General features: G+C 43.4%; 1 protein-coding gene across 3 annotated transcripts in view; it reads left to right on the forward strand.

Annotated features, from left to right (window-relative positions):
* The window catches only part of CILP (cartilage intermediate layer protein), a 135,857-nt gene that overhangs the window by 80,792 nt on the left and 31,532 nt on the right, over positions 1 to 23,533 (forward strand). For all 3 annotated transcript variants that reach the window (XM_073618330.1, XM_073618332.1, XM_073618331.1), the window contains exon 2: positions 9,164 to 9,279. In XM_073618330.1, the coding sequence (XP_073474431.1) occupies positions 9,219 to 9,279 (61 nt within the window). In that variant the 5' untranslated portion in view covers positions 9,164 to 9,218. The remainder of the gene's footprint in view (positions 1 to 9,163; positions 9,280 to 23,533) is intronic.

Here is a 23,533-nt window from a genome sequence, read left to right on the forward strand (position 1 = left end):
GCAGACATGGTACAGGAGATGATCAGAGACTGCAGACATGGTACAGGAGATGATCAGAGACTGCAGACATAATACAGGAGATGATCAGAGACTGCAGACATAATAAAGGAGATGATCAGAGACTGCAGACGTGGTACGGGAGATGATCAGAGACTGCAGACATGGTACAGGAGATGATCAGAGACTGCAGACATGGTACAGGAGATGATCAGAGACTGCAGACATAGTAGACGACATGGTCAGAGACTGTAGACATGATACAAGAGACAGTCAGAGACTGCAGACATGGTACAGGAGATGATCAGAGACTGCAGACATAGTAGAGGACATGGTCAGAGACTGTAGACATGATACAAGAGACAGTCAGAGACTGCAGACATGGTACAGGAGATGATCAGAGACTGCAGACATGGTACAGGAGATGATCAGAGACTGCAGACATAGTACAGGAGATGATCAGAGACTGCAGACATAGTACAGGAGATGGTCAGAGACTGCAGACATAGTACAGGAGATGATCAGAGACTGCAGACATGATACAGGAGATGGTCAGAGACTGCAGACATGATACAAGAGAAGGTCAGAGACTGCAGATATAATACAGGAGATGGTCAGAGACTGCAGTTCCTATGGACATTAGTAGATAATGGCCGATTGGCCCTCTCACCTGACCCAGCGATGGTTCCTCTGATCAGGAGTAAGCTCACTCTGAATTGCCCGTGGTGACTCCGCTGGGTAGCACCCAGATCTGTATTCCTGCAATGACTCCATTCCTTTCTCCGCCAGGGATGGCACCAGGCTGTGTGGCTTTCCCTCTGGTGGCGCAGGGCAGCGGGGTTTCCTCTCTGATGGTGTTCCCTGAGCACTGCCCTCTCCCTCTGGAGTCCTGGGTGCACTTCCCTGAAAGCTTTCCCAGGCTCCTGTATCTCTCTCTCTCCCATTTAGCTGAGCATGCTGTGTGGACTTCAGTTTCCGTGTTACAGTGGGGCTGCCAGTCCTCGGGACTACATGTCCCACAATCCTCTTCTCCTTTTTCTATTCTATTTTTCCCTGGCTGATATGAAGGCGGGGGAAGAAACATAGTGGGAGGCTGTGCTGGCCAGCGCCGCTCACTAGTATAGCAGTGCACGTGCGGAGGAGAGGGAGGGGAAGGGGCGAAAGAAGAGCCTGCAGCTGCAGTGACGTCACTAGGGTTGGTGTCGCCAGGTGCGGTATAACATGGTGTCACCCTCCTTCCACCAACTTTAGTCGCCCCTCAGTACAGACCTCCCTCCACTAAGTATAGACCCCCACTAAGTATAAACCCCTCTCTCAGTACAGACCCCCCTTCATCAGTATAGACCCCCCCAGGACAAACCACCCCCCCTCCATTAGTAGACCCCCACCAGGACAACCCCCCTCCATTAGTACAGATCCCCCCCAGGACAAAGCCCCCCTTCATTAGTACAGACCCCCCCAGGACAACCCCCCTCCATTAGTACAGACCCCCAGGACAAACCCCCCCTCTATTAGTACAGACCCCCAGGACAAACCCCCTCCATTAGTACAGACCCCCTAGGAGAACCCCCCTCCACTAGTACAGACCCCCACAGGACAAATCCCCCCCTTCATTAGTACAGACCCCCCAGGACAAACCCCCCCTCCATTAGTACAGACCCCCCCAGGACAAACCCCCCCTCCATTAGTACAGACCCCCCAGGATAAACCCCCTCCATTACTACAGACCCCCCAGGGGAACCCCCCCTCCACTAGTACAGACCCCCACAGGACAAATCCCCCCTTCATTAGTACAGACCCCCCACCAGGACAAACCCCCCTCCATTAGTACAGACCCCCCACCAGGACAAACCCCCTCCATTAGTACAGACCCCCCCAGGACCCCCCCTCCATTAGTACAGACCCCCCGGACAAACACCCCCCCCTCCATTAGTACAGACCCCCCAGAACAACCCCCCTCCATTAGTACAGACCCCCAGGACAAATCCCTCCATTAGTACAGACCCCCCAGGACAAATCCCCCCTCCATTAGTACAGACCCCCCCAAGACAACTCCCCCCCCATTAGTACAGACCCCCAGGACAACCCCCCCATTAGTACAGACCCCCCAGGACAACCCCCCATTAGTACAGACCCCCCAGGACAACCCTCCCATTAGTACAGACCCCCCAGGACAACCCCCCCATTAGTACAGACCCCCCAGGACAACCCCCATTAGTACAGACCGCCCCCCCAGGACAACCCCCCCATTAGTACAGACCGCCCCAGGGACAAACCTCCCTCTATCAGTACAGACAGACACATTAACACCCGGGCAGCAGCTAGAGAGGACAGTGTGCAGCCGCGCCGCCCGGGTGAAGAACAGATCGAGCGGGAGTGAGAGACAGCGGAGGAGAGAGAGAACCTGTGTCAGGCTGCAGGCACGGGCCGCCCCTCCTCCCCCCAGCGACGTCACTGCGCGGCTGGTCTCTCTCAACACAGAGACCAGCCGCTCCGATCTCCGGCGGCTGCTCTCCTCTGACAGGAGGAGGAGGGAGGGGGGACAGGCTCGCTCTAGCAATGTAAAGCACAGCGGCGCCAGCGCGGCCGCTCCGCGGCGGTGAGCTGCTGCGGACAGAGCTATTTCTGGACACGGAGGGGAGGAGGAGGAGGAGGGAGGGGAGCACTCTGGCGCTTCAGCGCCCCCACCTCTCTGGCGCCTGGGTGCACTGCACCCCGTGCACCTGCCTGGGACCGGCCCTGGGCAAGCTTAAGAAGGCTCACTCGCGGTATCCACATATTCAAATGGAAAACCCAGGTAGTGCGACAAAGTACCCCATGTTTAACACTATCCATAGATTGATTATTTAGTGTGTAATTAATGTGTATTGGCATGAAAACTAGCCACATTACTGGTTTCTGCTATAAATAAAAAAAAAATTTGGATTTTTTTTTTTTGCTGAGTAAATACTGTAATACCGCATACACACGATCGTTTTTCTCGTCGGAAAAAGATATGACGGTTTTCCGACGGGATTCCGCTCAAGTTTGCCTTGCATACACACGGTCACGCAAAAGTTCTCTGAACTTTCGACCGCCAAGAACACGGTGACGTACAACACTACGACGAGCCGAGAGAAAATGACGTTCGGTGCTTCCGAGCATGCGCCGAATCGTTTCCGAGCATGCGTAGGGATTTTGCGCGTCAGAATTGCATACAGACGATCGCATTTTCGGGTAGAAACTTTTCCCAAACCGAAAAATTGAGAACATGCTCTCAATCTTTTGCTGGCTGGAATTTCCGCCAGCAAGAGACTGATGGAGCGTACACACGGTCGCATTTTCCGACGAAAAAAAAAATCTCATCGGTCTTTTGCGGGACGAAATTCCGACCGTGTGTACGCGGCATTACAAAAAGTCTTGGAGCCTATATCAAGGCAAAGAAAATAAAACACATATTAGCAGATCAAAGTGATTTATTCTTAATGCCACATGTATGGGTTGAATTTCAGATGTATATGAACTGCTATAACAATTTTATCTGCAGTGTGTGGGTGGAAATGTATATCCCGTAACTACCTAATAATATATTATTATTATTATACTCGATTTATATTTCTCTATTAATATAGAAGAGGATGTCTGTGTGCTGAAAAACATCCACATTAAACATTTCAGCAAATCCCTTGATCCACCAGGGACTGAGAGACTGTGTTTTATTTCCATATCTGCACCAAGACCCTGGGAACACAGGGAAAGGCCAGGATCCTGCAGAATCAATCAGAGACAAATAATGAAAGATGTTGCGCAAGAAAACAAGATTTATCAATCTGTAGCATACAGGATATCAATCATGTCCTGAACACAGGCTTGTTACTAATTAGAGAAACATCGAGGGAGAATATTGTATGCTGAAAACCAAAAGACAGAAATGTATCATATTGCAGCTTACTGTAGTGATCTAATATATAATTAATATTGGGTGTATAGATAATTAATAAGTAAGTATTATTATAATGATGATGATGTAAGTACTCTTCCGCAGCAACCCAATTCTTCCAGAGAGATGCACTTTATTGACTTCCAACACAGAACAAAGTCCAAAGTCCACAGATGACAAAGAAATCCGACAGAGGAGATATAATTCAAAGTCCCATGTTCTTAGGTCTGAGTGTGCATACACAGACAAGCCTCTCCCAAAACCTATAGACTGAATGCCATGTTATATTCACCAGGCATTGAATGGCTGAGCAATTTGATTGGCCTTTGATTAGCTTTAGTCTTTCAAACAGACAACAACCCCCAGCCGTGAACAGCTGTAGTCATAAACCACCCCAATTTGCACTCCCGCATATCAACATCAACAAGTCCCCTTTAGATATATGTAATTAGATTAGATTAACATACCACCTGAATACCCTTTGAAATGTTCAAATAGACTTGCATAAGATTAACACATCAAAGAGTCTTCAGCTGTTAAAATTCAGTTGGACAAATCAACCATTCGGTCAACATTGACTGCATGTGTACATACACACAACAATGTCCCACATAAATCGGTGAACATATTACAACACTTACCATCCCTTAGATGTGGTGGCTGCATTCCTTTTCTTTTTTTATGGTCTTTTTTACTTTATTTTCGCCAGTAAGCCTGTTATGTTTCAACTTTCTTAACCACTTGCCGACCAGCCGCCGCAGTTGTACTGCGGCAGAATGGCACGGCCGGACGAAACGACGTTACCTTACGTCGCTTCGCCCTGTGGCCACTAGGGGCACGCCCGCCGCTTGCTCCAGGAGCCAATGCGAGTGCCCGGTGGTCGCGATGACAGCCGGGCCCCCCCGCGATCGCTCCTGACACGGCGAGAACCGGGATCTGAGTGTGTAAACACTCAGATCCCAGTTCTCTGAGGAGAGAAGAGACTGATCGTGTGTTCATACAAAGTATGGACACCGATCTATTTCTTCCCCTAGCTAGTCCCCTCCCCCCCTTCAGTTAGAACACACACTAGGGAACACAGTTAACCCCTTGATCGCCCCCTAGTGTTAACTCCTTCACCGCCAGTGAAATTTTTACAGTAATCAGTGCATTTTTTTAGCACTGATCACTGTATAAATGCCAATGGTCCCAAAAAAGTGTCAAAATTGTCTGATGTTTCCGCCATAATGTCCCAGTCCTGATAAAAATCGCAGATCGCCGCCATTACTAGTAAAAAAAAAATTAATAATAAAAATACCATAAAACTATCCCCTATTTTGTAGACGCTATAACTTTTGCGCAAACCAATCAATATACGCTTATTGCGATTTTTTACCAAAAATATGTAGAAGAATATATATCGGCCTAAACTGAGGAAAGACAAGTTTTTTTATATATTTTTGGGGAATATTTATTATAGCAAAAAGTAAAAAATATTGCGTTTTTTTCAAAATTGTCACTCTTTCTGTTTATAGCGCAAAAAATAAAAACTGCAGAGGTGATCAAATAACACCAAAAGAAAGCTCTATTTGTGGGGAAAAAAATGTCAGATGTCAATTTTGTTTGGATGCAACGTCACACGACCGCGCAATTGTCAGTTAAAGCGACGCAGCACCGTATCGCAAAAAGTGCTCTGGTCAGGAAGGGGGTAAAATCTTCCGGGGCTGAAATGGTTAAGACCCCTTTCACACTGAGGCAGTTTTCAGGCGTTTTGGTCTTAAAAATAGCACCTGAAAAGCGATTCTCATGCCTCTCCAGTGTGAAAGCCCCAGTGCTTTCACACTGGAGCGGTGCGCTTGCGGTACGGGAAAAAAAGTCCTGCAAGCAGCATCTTTGGGGCGGTGTAGCAGCGCTGTATACAGCGCTGCTACACCTCCCCTGCCTATTGGAATGAATGGGCACCGCTTCCGAAGCGCCTGAAAAGCGATTTGGAAGCGCCGCAAGACGGGCGCTTTTAACCCCTTCCTATTACCTTCTTGGGGGTTAAAAGCACACCGCTAGCGGCCGAAAAGCGCCACTTAAGCAACGGACCAGCCACCCCAGTGTGAAAGTAATTAACACCTACAAATGTTTTTAGTTCCATTTATGTATTGTGTTATGTTTTCAGAATATATATGTCTTTAATTGATTTATGTTGGAGTTAAAGTATATTGAGTTTGCATCACTTGAATTGTATCAATGATGTTTTGTTTTGTGTTGTCTGTTATATATATGACGGGACTTTGAAACAGGAAGTAAAATCATGAAATTGGACACATTTGTGTTTTATCTTGGAATTTACATATATATTGCTACAATGATTGCATTTCCAGGTGGTTTTAAAGCACGAATCGCGTGTTAAACGCATCAACCTTGCTTGTCCCCTGCCTATTTTTTGTTGTTTTGATCAATAAAGCCCATTTGCATTGTGTGAGAGTGCAGCCATTCATCTTTCGTGGTTCATTCAGTTTCTGCTGGCTGTGGCAGGGCGAGGACTCCACGGCTGCAGCATGCTCTGAAGATTATGGTCTGTTTTGGGAGCAGCGGTATTTCTGTCCAGTGTGAAAGTAGCCTTAACCACTTAAGGACCCCAGCCTTTTTCTGACATTTGTTGTTTACAAGTAAAAATCTGTATTTTTTGCATTATATATTTTCTTTTTAGCCGAGACACTAGAGAATAAAATGGCAGTCGTTGCAATTTTTTTATGTCACATTTTTTTTTGCGAAGCAGTTTTTCAAACGCAATTTTTTTTGGAACAAAAATAAACTTTAACAAATAAAAAAAAAGAAAAAAACGTAATATATACTCCAATTTTTTTGTATAATGTGAAAGATGATGTTACGGCGAGTAAATAGATACCTAACATGTCACGCTTTAAAATTGCGCACGCTCATGGAATGGTGCCAAACTACGATACTTAAAAATCTCCAAAGGCGACACTTTAAAAATTTCTACAGGTTATCAGTTTAGAGTTTCAGAGGGGGTCCAGTGCTAGAATTATTGCTCTCGCTCGGATGTCCGCGGTGGTACCTCACATGTGTGGTGCAAACACCGTTTACATATGTGGGTGTGACCTACTTAGGCATTCACTACTGTGCAAAAGCACATTTTTTTTTATTATTTTTTTTTTTTACATTTTTACACTGACCTTTTTGAAAAAAAAAATGTTATCACTTTTATTGTAATCGCAAGGAATGTGAACATCCCCTGCGATAATAATACAGCACGACAGGTCCTCTTGATGGAGAGATCTGAGGTCTAAAAGACCCCAAATCTCTCCTTTACCCTTAAAAGTAAAAGATACAAATATATATATATATCCTTTGCTCTAAGTAAAAAAAAAAAACATGGCCCGAGAACCGGAAGTGATGTATGACGTTGCTCCGGTCCTCCAAGGTCATAGAGATGAGCGGTGGCCATCTCTATAGAAAAACACTGCCAACGCTGGATGGTTTCCAGGTTTACCGATCGGTAACTTAAGCCCAGGAACAACCAGGAAGCGTTAGGAGGGGGGTGGGGGGGGGAGCACATCTCCCAAGCTTCTAAAAGTGATCCACTTTTATCAGAAAGCCGGTGCCTAAGGGAAAAAATGATACTGGGGTTATAGCATCTAGCTGCAGCCATAACCCCGGTATTTAATGTCAAACTAATGATGTATATTTACAGTTTGGCAGTTGGCACGTGGTTCTGGCAAAAGTGGCAGTTAGAGTGTTGAGGCAAACCATTTATTTACCATTTGGTCAGCTTTTCTTCATTTATGTAAAACCTTTATCCCAATAGAAAAAAAACAAAACTGTTGCTCCAACTGATTATAAAGTGTTCAGCTTTAATTTGTTAGCCAAGTCCAACTAAATCTGCTAGTCCATCTAACTCCCCCCTCCCACCCGGTGTCACTGGAATACCATGATTAGTATTCGTGGAAGGAATAGTGCCCCCTCATTGGTGTCAGCGGGAGGAATAGTGCCCCATCATTGGTGTCAGTGAGAGGAATAGTCCCCCATTATTGGTATTCATGGGAAGAATAGTGCCCCCTCATTGGTGTCAGTGGGAGGAATAGTACCCCATCTTTGGTGTCAGTGGGGGGACTAGTGCCCCATCATTGGTGTCAGTGGGAGGAATAGTACCCCATCATGGGTGTCAGTGGGAGGAATAGTGCCCCATTGTTGGTGTCATGGGGAGGAACAGTGCCCCATCGTTGGTGTCAGTGGGAGGAATAGTGCCCCATGATTGGTATTCGTGGAAGGAATAGTGCCCCCTCATTGGTGTCAGTGCGAAGAATAGTACCCCATCATTGGTGTCAGTGGGAGGACTAGTGCCCCATCATTGGTGTCAGTGGGAGTAATTACCCCATCATTGGTGTCAGTGGGAGGACTAGTGCCCCATCATTGGTGTCAGTGGGAGGAATGGTGCCCCATCATTGGTGTCAGTGAGAGGAATAGTGCCCCATCATTGGTGTCAGTGGGAGGACTAGTGCCCTATCATTGGTATCTTCGGGAGGAATAGTGCCCGATGATTGGTATACGTGGAAGAAATAGTGCCCCTCATTGATGTTAGTGGGAAGAATAGTGCCCCATTGCTGGCATCAGTGAGAGGAATAGTGACCCATTGTTGGTTTCAATGGGAGGAATAGTGCCCGATCATTGGTATTAGAGGGAGACATAGTGCCCCATTATTGGTATCAGTGGGAGGAATAGAGCCCCATCATTGGTGTCAGTGGAAAGAATAGTGCCCCATTGCCGATATCAGTGGAAGGAAAAGCGCTTCATATCTGTGGGAGGAATTCCCAAGGCCCGGATAAAGGCATGCAAAGGGTCACATCCGGTCCACATGCAGCAGTTTGGAGAAGACTGTATTAGAGCATAGAAATACTTGCATAATCATCTTTCCTGATCTGGTATTAGCAGCATGGGCAGGACATGTGCCTAAGACCTTCTCTCTCTCATTCCAGGATCTTTTCTCAACAACCCCCGAGTCAGGAAGTGACATACATAATTTTACATTACAGTGTGATATTAGCAGATGACAGTAGAGGGCAGCAGATCCCTACACAAGGACATGGAGTGCTGAGACTCAGGAACCAACTGTCCCAATCCAATGGTTGGCAACGATCTGTTATTAGAAAGCGATGTTTGGTCATTTGGGGTTTATGGATTTGATAATGTGTAGAGTGTTTCGGTGTTTCATTACAGAACAGCGTTAAGAGGATGTTTGTTAAAATGTTTTGGCAGGTGCTTTGACATCTCCCATCCGTGAGATCCCGAGAGAGGACAACTCCAGAGTAAGATGAGATCTGGCTTGCTGGCTTGCCTGCTGTTCTTGGAGGTGGCCTATGTGTCTGGACAAGGTTAGTAGTGAAATGACAACAAGCACCCTGAATCAGAGGCATACCTGACAACAAGAGGAAACCATCCTCACCGGCTGCACATATCTTACATAAATCAAGAGTGAAAAATGTAAATTCCAGATTTCCTTGCTGTCAACTAGGAAATATTATGGGCAATTATGTTTTCTCTTCTTCCGCAGCTGCCGGCTAAATGTCAGAATGATAACTTTCTCTCGTACCCGATGACTGATTGTAGAAACTTTGACAACATGAATACACTAATTGCTTCCATCAGCTTTTACTTGTGACTTTTAGCACTGCATTAAAGCGATATTAAACCCAAAAAAAACAAAAATGAAATATATTGCAGATGACCAATTATCAAATGTCGTAGCTGTATTACATTTCCTTTTTAACCACTTCAGCCCCGGAAGGATTTACCCCTTCCTGACCAGAGCACTTTTACAATTTGGCACTGCGTCGCTTTAACTGCTAATTGCGCGGTCATGCAATGCTGTACCCAAACGAAATTTGCGTCCTTTTGTTCCCACAAATAGAGATTTCTTTTGATGGTATTTGATCACCTCTGCGGTTTTTATTTTTTGCGCTATAAACAGAAAAGGACTGAAAATTTTGAAAAAAAATGATATTTTCTACTTTTTGTTATAAAAAAAAAATCCAATAAACTCAATTTTAGTCATACATTTTTGCCAAAATGTATTCGGCCACATGTCTTTGGTAAAAAAAATGTCAATAAGCGTATATTTATTGGTTTGCGCAAAACTTATAGCGTCTACAAACTAAGGTACATTTTCTGGAATTTACAAAGCTTTTAGTTTATGCCTATCTCATTTCTTGAGGTGCTAAAATGGCAGGGCAGTACAAACACCCCCCCCCCCCCCCAAATTACCCCATTTTGGAAAGTAGACACCCCAAGGAAATTGCCGAGAGGCATGTTGAGCCCATTGAATATTATTTTTTTTGTCCCAAGTGATTGAATAATGACAAAAAAAAAAAATTACAAAAAGTTGTCACTAAATGATAAATTGCTTACACAGGCCATGGGCATATGTGGAATTGCACCCCAAAATACATTCTGCTGTTTCTCCTGAGTACAGGGATACCACATGTGTGCGACTTTTTGGGAGCCTAGCCGCGTACGGGGCCCCGAAAACCAAGCACCGCCTTCAGGATTTCTAATAGGGCGTACACACGGTCGGACTTTGTTCGGACATTCCGACAACAAAATCCTAGGATTTTTTCTGACGGATGTTGGCTCAAACTTGTCTTGCATACACACGGTCGCACAAAGTTGTCGGAAAATCCGATCGTTCTAAACGCGGTGACGTAAAACACGTACGTCGGGACTATAAACGGGGCAGTGGCCAATAGCTTTCATCTCTTTATTTATTCTGAGCATGCGTGGCACTTTGTCCATCGGATTTGTGTACACACGATCGGAATTTCCGACAACGGATTTTGTTGTCGGAAATTTTTATCTCCTGCTCTCCAACTTTGTGTGTCGGAAAATCCGATGGAAAATGTCCGATGGAGCCCACACACGGTCGGAATTTCCGACAACACGCTCCGATCGGACATTTTCCATCGGAAAATCCGACCGTGTGTACGGGGCATTAGGGCGTAAATTTTTGATTTCACTCGTCACTACCTATCACAGTTTCAAAGGCCATAAAATGCCAGGACAGTTCAAACCCCCCCCCCCCCCCAAATGACCCCATTTTGGAAAGTGGACACCACAAGCTATTTGCTTAGAGGCATGTTGAGTCCATGGAATATTTTATATTTTGCCACAAGTTGGGGGAAAATTACAAACCCCAAGCTATTTGCTGAGAGGCATGATGAGTATTTTGCAGCTCTCATTTGTTTTTGAAAATGAAGAAAGAAAAGAAAAATGTATTTTTTTTTTCTTTTTTCAATTTTCAAAACTTTGTGACAAAAAGCGAGGTCTGCAAAATACTCACTATACCTCTCAGCAAATAGCTTGGGGTGTCTACTTTCCAAAATGGGGTCATTTGGGGGGGGTTTGTGCCACCTGGGCATTCCATGGCCTCCGAAACTGATAGGCAGTGAGGAGTGAAATAAAAAAATTACGCCCTTAGAAATCCTGAAGGCGGTGCTTGGTTTTCGGGGTCCCGTACGCGGCTAGGCTCCCAAAAAGTCCCACACATGTGGTATCCCCGTACTCAGGAGAAGCAACAGAATGTATTTTGGGGTGTAATTTCACATATTCCCACGGCATGTTTGAGCAATATATCATTTAGTGACAACTTTGTGCAAAAAAAAAAAAATATGTTTTTTTCCCGGAACACAATATAAAATATTCCATGGACTCGACATGCCTCTCAGCAAATAGCTTGCAATGTCTACTTTACAAAACGGGATCATTTGGGGGGGTTTGAACTGTCCTGGCATTTTATGCACAAAATTTAGAAGCTTACTGTATGTCACACATCACTCACTCTTCTAACCACTTAAAGAGGAGTTCCACCCAGGGGGCCCATGAAAAAAAAAAAAATTAAAAGTCAGCAGCTACAAATACTGCAGCTGATGACTTTTAATTGGACACTTACCTGTCCCTGGGTCCAGCGATGCGGGGATCGAAGCCCCGCTCGTCTCCCCCTCCGTTCAGCGGCGCCGACATTGCAACTGTGGGCGCCGGGCTGTGGCTTCACAGCCTGGCACCCACTGCACATGCGCGAGCGGCGCCACACGCCGTGATTGGCCGCTCAGTCACCTGGGACCTGTAATGGGTCCCAGATGATTGACAGGAGGGAGGGAGCAGAGCGGAGCCCTTCCTGGGCCGAGGGGGAAGTGATGTCACCAGCCCAGGCAAAGGAAGGGACAGACTACGAGGGACCACCTAGCAACAGGCATTTAGAGGTAAGTAAAAAAAAAAAAAATATCCAAATTTTTTTTGTTTTTTTTTTTTTTAATTTTTTATGTATTTTGTTTTTTTTGGGTGGAACCCCACTTTAAAGACAAAGCCCTTTCTGACACTTTTTGTTTACATGTTTTTTTAAGAAAATTACTTTGAACCCCCAAACATTATATCTTTTTTTTAAAGCAAAGGCCCTACAGATTAAAATGGTGGGTGTTTAATTTTTTTTTTTTAACACAGTATTTGCGCAGCGATTTTTCAAACGCATTTTTTGGGGAAAAAACAAACTTTTTTTAATTTTAATGCACTAAAACACACTATATTGCCCAAATGTTTTATGAAATAAAAAAGATGATCTTAGGCCGTGTACATGGATACCAAACACGACATGCTTTAAAATTGCGTACAAACGTGCAGTGGTGACAAACTACTTACATTTTTAAAAGCCTTTACAGGTTACCATTTTAGATTTACAGAGGAGGTCTACTGCTAAAATTACTGCCCTCGATCTGACCTTCGCGGTGATAGCTCACATGCATGGTGCAATTGCTGTTTACATACCAGACCAACGCTTGCGTTCGCCTTTGCGCGAGAGCAGGGGGTGACAGGGGTACTTTTTTAATTTAATTTTTTTTTTTTTGCATTTTTATCTTATTTTTAAGCTCTTCCTTTCATTTTATTTTTTTTAATCATTTTTATTGTTATGTCAGGGAATGTAAATATCCCCTATGATAGCAATAGGTAGTGACAGGTACTCTTTTTTTTAAAAAATGGGGTCTTTTAGAGCCTAGATCTCTCCTCTGCCCTCAAAGCATCTGACCACACCAAAATCAGTGTGATAAAATGCTTTCCCAATTTCCCAATGGCGCTGTTTACATCCGGCGAAATCTATGTCATGAAATGCTCGTAGCTTCCGGTTTCTTAGGCCATAGAGATGATTGGAGCCATTCTGGTCTCTGATCAGCTCTATGGTCAGCTGGCCGAATCACCGGCTGCATTCTCAGGTTCCCTGTTGGGACAGGCGAGCCAGAGAAAAACATGGAAGACTGTGGGGGGGGGGGACATTCCCTCCCACTGCTTGTGAAAGCAGTCTAGAGGCTAATTAGCCACTAGGATCGCTTTTACATGAAAGCCGACTGCTGGCTGAAAAGAATGATACCAAGATAATACCTAAACCTGCAGGCATCATTCTGGTATAACCACTCAAAGTCCAGCAACATACCAGTACGTTGCTGGTCCTTGTTGGGAATATATTGTATTTTTTTTTATGCAGCCTGTGGGCTGAACGAAAAAAATGTATGCAGCCTGTGGGCTGAACGAAGAAAAGAGTTTGAGCAAGGGGTATGCCCACCATTAGAATTCCTCCCTTCATCGACCCACTTCTAATGATGGGCATACATGCATCATTTATATATGCCGAAGCATGGGGGCATCCGCCCCAAAAGTTAGGAGCAAATCGCTCCTCTGCCCACTGCTGCCCCCATGCTTTGGCATATATCACCACCGCTGGAGTCACGGCTTTATATATCGTGGGAGCAAACGCTGTTGCTGTCAAGATAAATAAATCCGTGCTGCAGCTGAATGGCGTACCTGAAAACAAAAAAATGGTTAACAATAAAACACAGTAAACGGTAAATTATAAAAAAATTACATACCTGAAAAGCAAACATGATAAAACATAATAACAATAAAACATTGCAGAATAGAATACAGTAAAAAAGAGCAGAACAATAGAGAGAGAATAGAGAGAGAGAATAGAGAGAGAGAGAGCAGTAAAACGACAACTATTTTTGTTTTTTTTATTTTATATATTTTTTGTTTTTTGTTTTTACTCTGCTCCATACGAGGGACCTGCGGTTCTTGCACCTCAACAACAGCAAAAGAAGATTGGGGTCTGGTACGCCTGACCTTGGCAGGGACCACAACTCTGTCGTCAGAGCTATCTGTCATGGAGCCGCTGTCCTCTACAGGATCGTATTCTGAGCCTGAATCTGACAGATGAGTGACTTCCTCTTCACTATCTGTCATGCTCAGAAACGTGTAGGCCTCTTCACTAGTGTACCTTCGATTTGTCATTTTGGGCTCTAAATTTAGTGGTACACTAGTGAGACTCACAGGTAAAAAAGCTCCTGACTGTTAGCGACTGATTCAAACGCTACCAAAAAAACTGTTACCGATCGCAGGGATCAGGCCTAACTCTGCGAACGCTGCAGTTATGTATTTAGTGTTTTGTAAGTGTCAGTGATCGATCGATACTGCACTTGGGTGGGCTGGGCCGGGCGGAGGGGCAAAACGCAGGTGCTAGCAGGTATCTGGGCTGATCCCGCTAACGCTGCGTTTTTGGGAACCCTAAACTGCTGGGGACGCTAGTATAGATCTGATCGGATCAGATATTGATCCGATCAGATACTATACCACTAAGGGAGGCGTATGCTGCGTGCGTGGGTGTTAGCGGTACTGGCACTAGCCTGACGCTGCCTGGGGCGACGCAGACCCTATCTGACCCTAAAACCTAACTTGTATCACCTGCGGGGTGATCAGGGGGTTAAACCTTTATTAGGTAATAAACGGCGGGTGCCCTGACACTATAAAAAACAAACTAACTAACCAGCGTCACCCGTAACAGTTATACGGTGATCACTGGTGAAAGGGTTAACTAGGGGGCAATCAGGGGGTTATAACCTTTTATTAGGTAGTATATGGGGATCCCTGACGCTATAAAATGCTGACGGCGAACCTAAATACTTACCTCCCTAACTAGCGTCACCTGTGACTCTAATACAGCGATCAGAAAAACGATCGCTTAGTGACACTGGCGACGGGGGGTGATCAAGGGGTTAAAACTTTATTAGTGGGGGTTAGGGGGGTACCCTAGACCTAAAGGGGGCCTAACACCAACTGCCCTACCACTTCTAACTGTCACAAAATGACACCAATGCAGTAATCAGTAAAAAAAAAAAAAAAAAAAAAACTGCTATTGGTGTCACTGTGACAGGGGGTGCAGGTGGTGATCGAGGGGTGCAGGGGGGTGATCGAGGGGTGCAGGGGGGTGATCGGGGGGTGAAAAGTGTGCCTGCATGTTCTATTGTCAGTGTAGTGTCATGCAGACTTACTTGGATGTCTTCTCTCCTCGGCGCCGTAACAAAAAGGCTTCCCGAGGAGAGATGACATCACTTCCTCTGCCGCTGTTTACATTACAGCAGCAGAGAAAGATTTTCATTCGTTGGGAGCGATCGCGAGGGGGGTGGCCACGAATGAGTGGCCTCCCCCTCAGCATTGATCGCTCCCCTAACGATGCCGACCGCCTCGGGCACCGGGGGGGGGGGGGGCAGATCACGTACCAGGTACGTGATTTTGCCTGCCCGTGTCATTCTGCCGCAGTATATATGCACCAAGCAAGGGGAAAAGGAAACCCATGGATCTAATAGCGGCTCACACGAAACATGGGGATAATAGTGGGGTATTGATAGTGAAAGGCCTGCAGGGGAATAAATGATAATAATATGGTCCCCTAATTATCAGTGACTTGACAATGTGCAGGCAAACAATGGCAATCCTGACAATACGTGGGCTACAAATGAACAATCATATAAAAATTCCCAAGCAACAGTTTTTGGCTTTATTTATAATCACTTTAAGACGCTATAACTGCTAATAGTATACAGATCTATACTAAATGTAATCCTTCTCATAGAAGAGCTCTAAACAATAAACGTGCAAAGAAATTCAGAAGGAATCAATAATTTATTCTTCTCTTGTACTTCTACCTTGCAGTGTACACTACAGGGACTTACCTTTTAAACCCATTCATATTTTATCATTATTGATTGATTTCATCTTGGCTGGATTTTAAGGGACGTGTATTTCCCAGCTATGGGATTCCCTCAACTCCAGAAACATCAATTCATCTCTCTCCAAATGTTGGGGTTAGAAGTTCTTTTCTTAAAAAAAAAAACAAAGTATTCTGCATGTCATTTTTGAATTTCTGCTGAACTTGTTAATGAGCTTCTAATGGCAGCAAGGGCTGAAAGCTTAAAGTGGAAGGCAAGTCCAAACCTAACTAAGCTGAAAGAGGAGGTCCGGGCTCCTTCTGACAGGTACAAATACTGTAGCTGCTGACTTTTATTATTAGGACACTTACCTGTCCAGGGATCCAGCGCTGTCTTCACCCGGTCCGATTGTTCAATCAGCTGTCGCTGCCATTTCAGGGAAGGGAAACCGGCAGTGAAGCGGCTTCCCAACCGGTTCCCAACTGTGCATGCGTGAAGCGTGCTGGGCATCGTGAACTATCATTACGTCTGACCCTTTTCATGAATTATCACTGTCATTATTGTACTGTATTGCATTGCATCCCTGTCTGACCCCTGCCCCATGTCCCCGCCCCCTGCCACACTATATAACATCGTCCTTTTACCTGTCCATCATGCTTGATAAAGGAGCGCGGCTACCGTACCACTCGTAGCACGCACGCTCAGAAACGCGTCGCAACATAGTGACGTCATCGTCCTGTGCCACGCCGCTTGCGATCCAGCCTCGTTTTGGCTCCAATACTGCACGGCCGTCCTCCATCTTTTTGCGGTGACCAGACGAGAGGTCCGGCGCTTACAGCGGTGATATTCTGCAAGGACCCGATGAATCACTGCCCTCCACGTCCCTGGGGTTTGATGTGCTGCTTCCTGCCAGCAAAAAGGACCTTCTGCTATCTGTAGTTCCTCCTGTTCATCCCAGTGATGCACCGAAAGTCATTAACTTCCATGTGAGTGGATATTGTTCTTTATAATAAAGTGTTTTGATAAATTCTCAGAGGCGCCCCTCTCCTTGTTTTTTGGGCATCGTGAATGGCCTGGCGGCGGGGGAAGGGGGGCTGAACTTCTGGATGACTTTGCCGTGGCGCAGTCAGCCGGAAGTGGGAGCGGGTACCTGTCAAAACCAGGTACCCGCTCCCTTCTCCCCCCACTAATGCCCCGTACACACGATTGGACATTGAACGGACATTCCGACAACAAAATCCATAGGATTTTTTCCGACGAATGTTGGCTCAAACTTGTCTTGCATACACACGGTCGCACAAAGGAAAATCCAATTGTTTTGAACGCGGTGACGTAAAACATGTACGTCGGGTCTATAAACGGGGCAGTAGCCAATAGCTTTCGTCTCTTAATTTATTCTGAGCATGCGTGGCACTTTGTGCGTCGGATTTATCTACACACGATCGGAATTTAAAGGATCGGATTTTGTTGTGGGAAAATTTTATAGCCTGCTCTCAAACTTTGTGTGTCGGAAATTCCGATGAAAAAAGTCAGATGGAGCCTACACACGGTCGGAATTTCCGACAACACAATCCGATCGCACTTTCTCCATCGGAAAATCCAACCGTGTGTACAGGGCATAAAGGTGCCAAATGTGACAGTGGGGGGGGGGGCAAATAAGCGGAGCTTCGCCTTTTAGGTGGAGCTCCACTTTAACCATTTCAATACCGGGCACTTTCACCCCCTTCCTGCCCAGGCCAATTTTCAGCTTTCAGCGCTGTCACATTTTGAATGACAATTGCGCGGTCATAAAACACTGTACCCATATGAAATTTTTTAAGTTTTTTTGAGACATATAGAGCTTTCTTTTGGTGGCTTTTAATCATCATTGGGTTTTTTTATGCTAAACAAATGAAAAAAGACTGAAAATTTTGAGAAATAAAAAAAACAAAAATGTTTTCTTCATTTCTATTCTATAATTTTGCAAATAAGTAATTTTTCTTCTTCACTGATAGGTGCTGATAAGCTGCACTGATAAGGTGGCACTGATTAGGCTTACTTTTTTTTCTTCTGTGCTGTCACATGAAAAGATAGAATAAAATATTTACAAAAATGTGAGCGGTGTACTTATTTTTGTGGGATATGTATATCTGTATATCTATCTATCTACCTATCTGTATCTCTCTGTCTGTAGGCCCCATCACCGGTGAGTAATGTTGGGGTGGGGGGGTTGGGTCTTTGTTTGCGCCCCCCCAAAAAAATGGAGCGCCAGCCACCACTGGCTCTGGTACTAGCCAGTGCCTCACCAGCCACTCACCTCACCGCACGTCCCTGTTACACTGCCACTACACCACTACTCCAGGAAACAACACCAGGGGCGGACCGACAACTCATAGCGCCCCCGGGCAATAGGAGATTATGGGGCCCCCCAGGCAATCAGAGACTATGGGGCCACATAGTATACACACACAGTATACAATCACACAGTATACACATACATGTACACACAGTATACACAGACATATTTCTATTGGCTGAGAAGATACTGGAGAGGTAGGGCAGCTATAATCTTGGGATTTTTAGACCAAAAGGATGTGGGTAAGGGACATTTCAGAGACAGATGTAAAAAAAAAACACAGATTTTTACATACTGTCCGTGGTTTTACTGAGGCTGGCAACCCTGATGGGGCCCCCTAGTGGCCCAGGGCCCTCGGGCAGTGGCTCAATGGTCAGTCCGCCCCTGATCAACACTAACTTACAGGTCACATGCCAAGGGGCTGCCCTGCTGCATTCTGCACACAGGCGATTGGCCACTTGGCAAGGTACCATTCAGACATCACTTTTCATTTCCTAAATGAATACAACATGTGCACAAATAGAGCTTTCTTTTGGTGGTATTTGATCGCCTCTGCGGTTTTTATTTTTTGCGCTATAAACAAAAAAAAGCGTCAATTTTGAAAAAAACACAATATTTTGTACTTTTTGCTATTAGAAATATTCCCATTTTTTTTTAGAAAAAGCAAATTTTTTTCTCAGTTTAGACTGATATGTATTCTTCTACATATTTTTGGTAAAAAAAAAAAAAAACGCAATAAGCGTATATTGATTGGTTTGCGCAAAAGTTATAGCGTCTACAAAATAAGAGATAGATTTATAGCATTTTTATTATTTTTTCTTTTTTACTAGTAATGGCGGCGATCTGCAATTTTTATCGGGACTGCAACATTATGGCGGACACATCGGACACTTTTGACACATTTTTGGGACCATTGTCATTTATACAGCGATCAGTGCTATAAAAATGCACTGATTACTGTAAAAATGTCACTGGCAGGGAAGGGGTTAACACTAGGGCAATCACGTTAACTGTGTTCCCTGTGTGTGTTCTAACTGTAGGGGGAGGGGACTGACCTAGAGGAAAAAAGAAAGATTGTGGTTTCTAGCTATTAGGAACTCCTGATCTGTCTCTCCTCACAGAACAGAAGAGGGATTTGTGTGTTTACATACACACGTCCCTGTTCTGCCTCTCGTGCCCACGATCGCTCCTGGCCGGTGGTCATCACAACCATCGGCCATGAGCATCAGCACCCCCGAGTGCAGCGGGCGCACGCGTGTCCTCCTATCCCGCTTAAAGGAGCCGACGTATAGCTACGACGGATCGTGCCGACCTGCCGCAGTATAATGGCGGCTGGTCGGCAAGCGGTTAATGCATAAAGCTCTCATTTCTCTGAAGACTGGAGTGCGGTCAACCTTCTTTTGCACTAATTTTGCTTTTCAGAGGTGTTTGACAGATAGCGAGGAGGCATCGTTTTGCCTCTTTACTACCTGCTTTAATCCCTTGGACTGCACACCAGCGCGCCACAACCACATGCATTGCACGCTGTTACGAGGCGCTTGCAGAGCGGCCTCATTCACTTAAATGTATTGCATCTGGCAGTGGCGAAAAGCAACAGGAGGTATGATTCCTGCCGCAGTATGGAAGCAAAGCATCACGGCTGTGGCATATGTACATCCCCGGTTGCAGCTAAAGGAGGAGGGGTTGGGGCATGGTAAAACCACGGCTCAGCTGTGAAGTTTTGCTGCCCCCCCCAGCCGCTAGTGTGAACAATCCATAATGCAGCCGCCACATCTAAAAATTGGTAAGCTACAATATATCACATTTTTGGTTTTGGGTTGAAGACCTCTTGAACCATAGCAGTAATGGACCCCACAGTCACCAATGACCCCCAGAGAACAGGGAAGGAAGTCGATCACATGAGTGCCGTCTTCACTTCCTGAATTAGCTGTTCTCTGCGGAGTGCAGCTGTTGTGTGAATCCTGACTCGGCCGTCCATCTCTGGAATTCTGGGGCCATTATTATACTTAAAACCCAACCTTCTCACCAGGTCTATCTATAGAAGATCAAGTGGCCATGGTTATATTTTGGGAGCCTGACATTCATTGCTGTCAAATAATAGATGAAGAATTGTCTTCCCCAGACACATGGTGGCTTCTTTAAATAACATTTTCCAAAAAAAAAAAAAAAAAAGACATGGCACCATTTGCCCAAAACGAGTTCACAGTAAGCTCACCATAAGATATCTTCTAAATAATATAAGCCCATCATAATATATATTGTAAACTACAAAATGATTTCCTGCTTTTATACTTTATATTTTCTCTTTTTGACAATTCTTTGTTTACTTTTTTCAGTTTTGATATTTTTAAAAACTTTTTCTCTTTTTTTTGATACTTTTTATTACTTTATTTCTTTTTTTTAATATACTTTTTTAAACTCTTTTCTCTTTTTGGATTCATTTTATACCTTTTTCTGTTTTTGATACTTTTTTCTTTACTTTTTACTGTTTTGATACTTTTTTTTTGTTTGTTTGTTTAAAGTTTTTATTGAAGTTTCATAGAAAAAAAAACATCAGACTTATATTACTCAATGTGAGAACAACAGCAGTGGTGTAATTAGTTACAGCAAATAAACACATTCAGGTGGAATCAAGTGCTGTACATGTAATGGCTAACGTGTAATAGGGAATTCTGTGTGAAATAGGGAGGAAAGGGAAACCGTGAGATCAAACGTGTGATCCTAAGAGATGGCAAAAGAGGTCTCACTCTACCTGTCCACCCCTAATGGGGTTTTGATACTATTTATACTTTTTTTCTTATACTTTTTCTCTTTTTTTTTTTGATGCTTTTTATTCTTTTTCTCCTTTCTGATACTTTTTTATACTTTTTCTCTTTCTTGATACTTTTTAAAACATTTTTTTTTTTTTTTTTATACTTTTTATATGTTTTCTTTTCTATATACTTTTTTAAACTCGTTTCTCTTTGTTTAATTCTTTTGATACTTTCTCTTTTTTTTTAAACATTTTAAACTTTTTATTTTTTTGATACTGTTTTTAAACTTATTTCTCTTTTTTTTGATACTTTTTCTTTTTTTTGTATATATACTTTTTTAAACTCCTTTCTCTTTTTTGATTCTTTTTATACCTTTTTCTGTTGTTGATACTTTTTTCGTTACTTTTTACTGTTTTGATACTTTTTATACTTTTTTTTCTTATACTTTTTCTCTTTTTGATAATTTTTATACTTTTTCTCTTTTTTGAAACTTTTTAAAACATTTTCTCTTTTTTTGATACTTTTTAGGCTTCATGTACATGGGGCATTTCTCAACCTCTCCCGAACGATGGAACATTACAGCTAGTAATCCACGTTTAAAAATGCGTGTTTAGCAGCATTTACAAGCTGCATTTGCGTTCAGGAGCGTTTACTAAAGATAACCTCAGGAGACCCTCCCAAATGATTAGAAAGCACTAAAAACAAGTATTTATTACCTATTTCAGCCATTCTGTGAGAGAACAGTGTGAGTAGCAGCTGAGAAAGCAGTGTGCTTGTAGTTAGCTGTTATTTTTTTGGTTGGTTTGTTAATATAGATCCCATGATGAGCATGTGTGAGGAAATGCTCCTGATGTTGCTTTTGCTGAGGCTCCAAAGAAGTAGAAGATTGCGTGAGAGGACATAGGATACTTTTCTAATATGTATGTTCAGCTGCGTAATTACCCAGAGAATGTGTATTGTACAGCCTAATTGGCCTAATTGGCTGATGAGGGGAATATCACATAGTATATCAAGCTTGCCTACAGTGATAATTGAGTTTTTGGTGTGTTTTTAGCATTTTCCAGGCTCAAAAGTAATAAATAAATGTTTCCCTTTAAAAACGCTACTAGACGAAAATGTTCCGAGGGTAGCCGCGTTTAGCTGCGTTTGGAATGCCTCTAAACACAGCTTCTGACCACATTTTTTTGGGTTCCAAAAAAAAAGCCTCTAAACGCAATGATCCTGTGTACATGTACTGATAAGATAACATAGAGGAGAGTTCAGGAGCCGTTTACCAGCAGCAGTGTACATGAGGCTTTATACGTTTTCTTTTTTTATATACTTTTTTAAACTCTTTTTTCTTTGTTTAATTCTTTTGATACTTTTTCTCTTTTTTGATACATTTTACACTTTTTTTTATATTGTTTTTAAACTTTTTTTCTCTTTTTTGATACTTTTTATACTTTTTATTTCTTTTATATACTTTTTAAACTCTTTTCTTTTTTTTTATACTTTTTCTTTACTTTTTTACTGTTTTGATACTTTCTATACTTTATTTTTTTTTCTTATACTTTTTCTCTTTTTTTATACTTTTTTTTATCTTTCTTTACATTTTTTTAGACTTTATCTCTTTTTTGATACTTTTTTTAAACTTTTTTCTATTTCTTGACAACTTTTTAGACTTTTTCTTTTTTTTGATACTTTTTAGGCATTTTTTTTCCGGGTCTCATGTAGGAAGTGTCTAATTGTAACCTTCTCTATGGCTCTTCTAGTACCCAATCAGCCTCTGTCTTTCCTGCTTCATGAGATATATAATCATATTGTTGATCAATTTTCTGTCGGGAGGCAGGGGGTGTTAAATCAAAAAGATTTTTTTTAAAAATAGGAAGAAACAAAAAAAATGCCATAGTTCTGCTTGTGGAGGGGGGAGTGTTAAAACAGAGCTAACTCCCTTTTGGAAATTTAGTTCCACTTTGAAAAAGCCAAATACACACCTACCTGACAATAGCAACAATTTGAACATAATAAACAGACTCGATGGATACTTCAAAAGTACGCAAAAATTAAACCCAGACTATGAAAAACTCTCATTACATTTTATATAACAGAGTGTGCATACCCACAAGGACACTAAAGCTTTAATTTTGTGTAGAGTGAAATATACCTGGTTGATCCTGCCTTCAGCTGCCCCTCCTATCTTCTCTGTGTCCCCATTGCAGGCGCAGATTGTGTAGACCAGCTGGTGTCCTCTACTGAGCATCCTGCAGTTTCAATTCCCTGATAAGCTCTTATCTTCCTCCTTTTTCTTATCTGTGCAGCCCACATGACTATAGAGTCACACATGTGGGCGTATACACAGTGGTGAATGACACTCCCCTCCCTCCCTCCTCCTCCATGTCCTCCTAATTACTATGGGGTCAGGATATAGTATGCTAATTGATTACATTCACTAAGAAACTCACAAAATGCGTTGTTTTAATATAAATCAGTATTAATATTATCAAATGTATTTGCTAAAAACTTGTAAACACAGAGCCTT

This window comes from Aquarana catesbeiana, linkage group LG03, assembly GCF_042186555.1.
Source record: "Aquarana catesbeiana isolate 2022-GZ linkage group LG03, ASM4218655v1, whole genome shotgun sequence".
Lineage (NCBI taxonomy): Eukaryota > Metazoa > Chordata > Amphibia > Anura > Ranidae > Aquarana > Aquarana catesbeiana.